The sequence below is a fragment of the Tursiops truncatus genome, chromosome X, assembly GCF_011762595.2.
Source record: "Tursiops truncatus isolate mTurTru1 chromosome X, mTurTru1.mat.Y, whole genome shotgun sequence".
Lineage (NCBI taxonomy): Eukaryota > Metazoa > Chordata > Mammalia > Artiodactyla > Delphinidae > Tursiops > Tursiops truncatus.
The window spans coordinates 14,688,283-14,695,726 of NC_047055.1; the positions used below are offsets into that span (position 1 = coordinate 14,688,283).

The 7,444-nt window shown below is 49.0% G+C and overlaps 1 protein-coding gene across 1 annotated transcript in view; it reads right to left on the reverse strand.

The window, feature by feature from the left end:
* Nucleotides 1–7,010, reverse strand: part of VGLL1 (vestigial like family member 1) — a 28,765-nt gene extending 21,755 nt beyond the window's left edge. Inside the window, exons 1-3 of the mRNA XM_004322373.2 lie at nt 6,801–7,010; nt 6,575–6,652; nt 2,130–2,348 (exon numbers count right to left, since the gene is read on the reverse strand). Coding sequence (XP_004322421.2) covers nt 2,130–2,331 — 202 coding nt within the window. The 5' untranslated portion in view covers nt 2,332–2,348; nt 6,575–6,652; nt 6,801–7,010. The remainder of the gene's footprint in view (nt 1–2,129; nt 2,349–6,574; nt 6,653–6,800) is intronic.
* Between the last annotated feature and the right edge of the window lie 434 nt (nt 7,011–7,444).

The following is a 7,444-nucleotide window of genomic DNA, read 5'->3' on the forward strand; positions in this document are numbered from 1 at the left end:
TGTGGAGACGGCTTCGCAGACTAAGGGGACAGCAGTGGAGGTGAGGACACGTGGTCAGAGCTCGGATATATTTTGAAGGTAGAAGTTACAGAATTGTTCGAAGGATTGGATGTGGGATATAAGATAAAGAGAGCAGTTAAATATGACTCCAATTAATTGGAAGGATGCAGCTGCCACTTATGGACGGAGCAGGGTGACGGGGAAACTAAGAGTTCAGCTTGGGACCTGTTTGGTTTGAGATTCCTATTAGCTCTGTGAAATGAAGGTATCAAGTAGACAGCTGTGTAGATAGGTCTGAAATCCAGTCTGGGCTAGAGATACGCGTTTGGAATTGACCAGCGCACAGGCGGTATTTATATAGATGGTATTTAACACCAAGAGACTGGAAGAGATCCCCTAGGGAGTGAGTGTAGAGAGAGAAATTGTCTGAGATCAGAGTTCTGGGGCCCTCAAATGTTTAGGAGTTGAAGCGTTGAAGAGGAGAGGACATCCAGCAAAGGAGACAGAAGGAGGGTAACCAGGAAGCCAGGAGGAAAAGCATGAGGGTGTGACATTATGGAATCCAAGTGAAGGAGGTGTTTACAAGAGAGAGCAGTCGACTGCAGCAAACGTTGCTGACGATGGCTCAGCTAAGATGAGGACAGAGAAGGAACGTTTGGCTTTGGAAAGTGGAGGTCCCCGGCTAGCCTGGATAAGAGTGGTTTCAAGGAGTGTTGAGGATGAAACAGAGTGGAGTGGATTCAAGAGAGCAGGAGAGGAGAGGAAGAGGACGGAGAGTCCATGGACACCAGTTATAAGTCTTGCTGCAAAATGAAGCGAAGAGATGTGACAATAAGACAAGAGTTGGTTTTATCTCAGGTTGGGTTTACAAGGCGAGCAGGATAGAAGTGAGGGACCATGAACTGCTGGCGCTGACAAAGAAGGGATTGTAATATATCCAAGCCAAAGTGTTCAGAACTAACCCAGAGTCAAATACCCAAAGTGAGCAGACTTGTCTAGGCATGAAGAGCCTGCGGTTTTGACCCTTCCCAGGAGTCAGTTAGATCCTGTGAATCCCACTTACCGCATGTCAATTCCCCAAACAGCCATTCCTGCCGCTGCTCTAAAGCGCTCAGCACACCGTTAGACAGCACACCTCCCCGCTGTCCACCCAGCCCCTGGTGCCCAGCGTTTCCTTTAGGATCTGCTGCTGCTACACCCCCTTCCACATGTTTCCTGAAGTCCCAAGAGTCTCTGAGGAAATCACGTCACCTGACTGGAAAAGTTATTTCTGGGAGAGAAGCAAATTCTGAAAAGCCATATCAGCTAATACACCCACTCCCTGCCCAGACTGAAAGAGTCTGGCCAGCCAGGGTGTTGGCGTCTGAAAGCAGAGGTCCCACTTGGAGACATTCAGCACGTGAGCGCGGCGCCTTTTGACGTAGCTGTCTTGAAATGTGTTTTGAAAAGAAAGAATGCTTATTATTAAAAAAAAAATGACCCAAGAGCTTGTGCAATAGACACCCCTGATGCTGTGAAGGGTGGGGAGAGGGATGCCGCCGGACAGTTCATTTGCCTCCCTCTGGCCCTGGCCCTGCTCCCCAGAGCACCCACTATTAATTGAGAGGAGGCTGGGTGTACACGCGGGGGACACGCATGCTCTTATCACAAGTCCTTTGGTGTTCCTGACCTGTCAGACAGAAGTAGTAGTAATAATAATAATAATAGTACAGATAATGGTGCTAATAATGAACAGTTGTGGCGCTCTTACTGTATACTGAGTAGTGAGCTCAGCACTTAACACGATTGAGGACATAAGGGAATAGGTATATCAATTGGATTAAACAGTGTCCTTTTTGTTTTTTGGCCGTGCCACACGGCTCGCGGGGATCTTAGTTCCCCGACCAGGGATGGAACCCGTGTCCCCTGCAGTGGAAGCACAGAGTCGTTACCACTGGACCATCAGGGAATTCCCTAAACAGTGTCCATTTTCATGTGAAACTTCTGAGAAAAGGGTGTGGCTTCTCACTAGACAGTGTGACGTGCCTTCAGGAAATATACACACGTCTAACAGCATTGAGGGCATCAGAACTGGTCTTTCCGTGATAGCCCGATAGGTAATTCCAGCCCCACTCTCCCGACATGCTCACCATTCCTCAGGATCACATCTCCACTCTGGCTGGAAGGGCTGAGTCCCTGGGGGCTCTTGACATTGCCCAGAGCTCTGGAGAAGTGTTCGTCCACTACGCTGCTAATGTCCCCTTGGAAATAGGTGAAAAGGACACAGCGGGAATTCCATTCAGTCTTGATAGGACTCTGCATCTGGACGGCGGTCTTCCTCACTTCTTCCATCGTGACACAGGGGAGAGCTGCGGAGCAAACGCAAAATGTCACTGGTACTCTTTTTCCAAGCGGCTTGGCTGTAGTTTGGAGAAGCAGCGTCCTTGAGGGCGAGCAGTTTGCTCCTAAGGTTCGGGCTCTCTCACTGGGGCCCTGGGTAGCTGCGCAGCTGCTGAGTCCAGGAAACAAGACAGAGCTCTACCAAGTCCTGAAGCGACCCTCTTACAAATGAAAAAGATTGTCTGGGAGCATGATTAGAAGAGCATCAGGAAATGAAAAAGAAAGAGAGGCAGGGAGGGAGGGAGAGAGAGAGAGAGAGAGAGAGAGAAAGGAAGAAAAGAAAAGAAAAGAAAGAGGGAGGGAGGGAGGGAGGAGGGGGAGGGAGGGGACACTGAGAACAAAGAGTGGAGTAACTTGCCTTCTGGGGAAGTGTCTGCCTCCCGCGAAAAGCACGTGCAGATCCCCCTGAACAAGGGCACTGAGTGTCCCAGTAGAGCTTGGCTAAGCAGTCCAGTGGGTACTGACAATTTCAGGTTCCCTAATAAGCACTGCTTTCCACCTTGGCGACTTCCACGCAGGAGCATCAAACACATCAAATTCTCCCTCCCCTCTGAAGCCATAATCTGTGTTCGATGGGGTCCTGCACCCACCCCCACCCCATCTTAGAAACTAGCAATTACAAACAACACCAGTTCTGAGGCCTCCAGACAGATATACTCTGCCCAGAGTCATTTAGAAAATGTCAGAGCTTTAAATCCAGGTCCAATTGACTCTGAATCCCATATTCTCTCTCTTTTTTTTTTTTTTTTTTTGTCGCGCCGCATCACTTGCAGGATCTCAGTTCCCCAGTCAAGGATTGAACCCGGGCTACGGCAGTGAAAGCCCGGAATCCTAACCACTAGGCCACCAGGGAACTCCCAGACAGATATACCCTGAAGCAAATGCAGAGAACACTTTTCACACTAATATTTTGTGGCGACATTGGGGAAAAGCGCTCTGTTCACCACGCTTCCTCTGAGCCTAGAACGGTGCCTGATGCCTAGCTTAATATTGAACAAATGCTCAACAGCCGTTGGCTAAATTGCCTTAAAGTTGGCCTCCATCATTGGATTCTACCTGTGAGCTCCTTGAGGGCAGAGGCTGTCCTTTTGCACCCAGGCGGGGACCGGCACACAGTGGGCACTGGAGACAGGCCCTGGCCTTCCTTCACCAGGAAGTAACCAGTCTGGGTGCCTCGTCACCTCTGGCCATCCAATCCGACTTGCCCCGTGCTCTGGCTAAAGACACCTTGAATCTATTCTGATGCATATAATGCAAATGACTAGAGTTTAATAGCTCTTCTCCCTCTCTAGTCTCTGAGATCCTCGAGGATGGGGACCATTTCTTATTCATTTCTTTATCTCTAGCACCTAACACTTAGTAAACAATGGGCTGAGTGGTGAAATGCCATTTCGTGCAGTAAAAGCACAAAGCGAGGAAGTCACACCAGTCACAGGTCAGAGGACCTGGGCTTGCCCTTGGCTGGGTGTGTGCCTTTGGGGGAAATCACAGAGCCTCTCTGGGCTTCAGATTCCTCTAGGGTAAAATGAAGAGGTTGGGGTGTCTGAATTCTGCAGCCTGTTCTTTTATGGTCCCGCCAGAAGTGCCAACAGATTATGATGAAACATTACGAGGGAATCTGGCAGTGAGCAGAGGACCCTTACTTAAAAGTTCTCCTTTCGGAATCCTAGCCTCAGTCAAGGCTGGATTCTCTTGTCTCCAGAAGCCTCTGATGGAGCACGTCAATCTGTTTCCCCCGGGTGACAACCATGCTAAGTAAGCATCACAGGTACGACCTGAAAACTGAATCCACTGTATCCTTATTTCAAAACACACGGGAACAACCACTTTGAAAAACTGGCGGTTTCTTCTAAAGTTAAACGTACACTTAACCACATGACCCAGCAATCCCACTTCTAGGCACATGTAACCAAGAGAAATGAAAACAGATATCTGCGCAAAGACTTCTACATGTTCTCAGTGGCTTTATTTATAATAGCCAAAAAGTGGAAACAACACAAGTGTCCATCAGCAGGAGAATAAATAAACTAGCTGTGACACTTTCATACAATGGAATGTTCGTCAGCCAGAAAAAGGCACAGACTACCAATCCACCCAACAGCATGGATGAATCACTAAAACATTAAGCTGAGTGAAAAAAGCCAGACACAAAAGACCACATATTGTATGATTCCACTTACACGAAACAGGCACAAATAATCTATGGTGATAAAAGAACAACGGTCGCCTGCGGGGTGGGGCTTGGAAAGGGGTGAGAGGGAAGTCGTAGGAGTGTTGGAAATGTCTTACATCCTGAAGAGGGCGAAGGTTACACGTGGATGTAGACATTTGTCAAAACTCATCAAATTGTGCACTTAAGATCTGTGCATTTCACTAAAGGCAAATTATTCCTCAGTGAAAAAGCACATATTATCGTCAGATACTTGGACTCATAGAAATAAAGCAAAGGTGTAATCCTTGGGCCCGTTACACGGTAAGTCAAAGACAAGTGCTGTATGATCTCACTTATATGTGAAATTTTCAAGAGGCAAACTTGTAAAAATAGAGAATAAAATGGTCGTTCCCGGGGATGGGGGCAGGACCAATGTTGTTTAAGGAAACAAACATGCCATGAGTAGTGAGTAAGTCCTAGAGCTCTACTGCGCAGTGCAGTGAAAGTAGACAACGATATTGTATTATAATCATCAAACTTTCTAAGAGACTGAACTTAATTATTTCAACCACTAACAGGAAAGGATAATTATGCCTCATGATAGAGGTGCTAATTAATAGCTCCGACGGCAATCATATGACAACATATAAATTTATCACATTAGCATGTTGTACACCTTAAATCTACAGAAGTTATACGTCAAATATATTTCAAAAAATAGCAAATCAAATAAATAAAGCGACAGTGTTGTGAATGACGAAGTAATGATAAATGTGGACGCAGCCCTTCTTCTAAAGCGGCAGTTTACAGAAGACCTACCCTGTGTCGGAAGCTACAGATATACTTTCTCCAATCTTTACAACCTTCAAGGAGGTATTCTTGTCCCCATTTTATAGATGAGCAAATTCAGGCTTCGAGAAGGGAAATCGAGGGCCCAGGCCACGCAGCTCGGTGGTGGCAAAGCTGGGGTTTGAACTCAGGTCTCCCTGACTTCAGTGTCTGGCCTTTTCTCCCCATCCCTTTCTAACTACCTGGTGGGGCTAACCGTCCGCTCCCCTCCACGGGACTCGCACCAGGACCCTAACCCAGCTCTCTGGCTCCCCGTCGGGCGTGCAGGCAGGCGGCCCGTGCGCTCTCGCACACATCTTCTGGAAGCCTGTACCGGCAAGGGCCGCTTGGCGCCTTTGTGGGTTTTGCCCTCTTACCCTCTCGTCAGTGGCCACTTCTCTAGCTCAGGCTTGACCCAGCCTGCCACCTCTCTTTGCTAAGTCTCCCTGAAGCCACGAAAAGAGCCGGCCGGACTCTTGGGACATCAGGGCGGTGAAGCACGCTGCCAGCCCCCGTGGTAAGAGACCACAGGCTAGCTCCGTAGCGATACAGCAGGTCAGAGCACCGTCTCAGCGCCCTCACCCGGGGGGCTCAGACCTTACACAACTGCTGATCCTGAATAAACCCCGAGACCTGCCCGTGCCCCTCTCTTTTCCTCACCAAACACATGACACATACTCGAAAGGAAAGCCCTGGTTTACGGCTCTGGACCCAGCTGATAAGCAGTTCTCCGGACTGTACTCAGAGCTCAGGGGCGAGGATCTGTATTTGCGGGCGATTCAGATTCTGAGAACTGTTATCTGATTTAATTCTTTCATCCCCACACGAAGCCTCCTCGAGGGCTCTCTTCTTTATTTGGGAGTGAATTGGTGGGGTGGGTCTGACTTAGAAGGGGGGCCGCAAAGCTGGATCTAATGGGAGGTCAACGAGGCAGAAGAAAGGGTGGGACTTTCCTAGCCAAGATGTTTCTGTATCGACGCCTGGCTTTGTAGCGAAAGTCTCTTGCTGACAAAACCCTCGGCCTTGTCCAAGCTTTGTCAGCTGTGCCGTTCAAACAGCAGAACTACAAAAGCCCACTGTAACTTGCAGTTTCCCCAACGCACAAAATATCAAGACACCAAATAGGCATCAAAATACTGCTCGGTCTTCTGCACAAATATTTTAACGTGGAATCCAAGAGGAACGGTTTGACCTGACTTCTACCAGGCTGCCTACCTTGACGTGCTTACCACCCTTCTGCGAAATGGTACCCAGCACGCCGGCGGTGGGATGGGAAGTCAAAGAGGTGATCACCTGGAACAAAAACCCCAAAGGGACCGGACTGTATCTCACTGAACAGAGCATGTGATGCCCTCCACCACCACCCCGCCCCCAGCCCCGATTCCTTCCCAGTTGAATTCCCATCCCTCCTGTCTCCCCCAAAGTCCCCACCTTCTCTTACCTTAATTCTCGACCATCGGCGGAGACACAGGAAGATGCTATGGCCGGGCAAACGTACCTTTTTGATGGCCGGAGCCGCCTGGCCCGTTTTAGAGCAGCTCAGTGCCGGCCCGAGCAGGGCCTGGCGATCTTGTGCCCTCCCCTTGCTACTTTCTACCCTTCTAGCAGAGCCTAAATGAGGCATTTCCTGCTAGCTATCTATTAAGAATGCAGAAAATGTACTCCAACAAGTCAATCGGGTTGGGCACCTGCAGGAATGAGGAAAATAGGTAGTTCTTTTTTTTTTTATTTCTTTCTTTTTGCATTAAAAAAAAAGCACTTAGCGATATTGTCTCTTAAAGTGGGCGGCCAATTGTTTGCCCGGAAACCACACACAGAGTAGTAATGTCTGAAGCCTCAGTGGTGGGGCTGGGATCCAAGTGATGTGACTTTCAGTCTCTGGAACAGACAGGAAGTTTGGCTGGTCTCTAGTTTCGTCCTCTCTCCCCTTGGGAAGAGAAGGGGCGCCCAACCCCCTAGGATTCTGGACTTTCTCAGGCTTCCAGGGGGCCCAGAGGGATTGAGGACTTCTCCAAACCGGCAAGAGATGGAGCAGTTCAGGACTCCAGCTGCAGGTTTGGAGCAAAGGAGTCCCAGCCCTCGTCC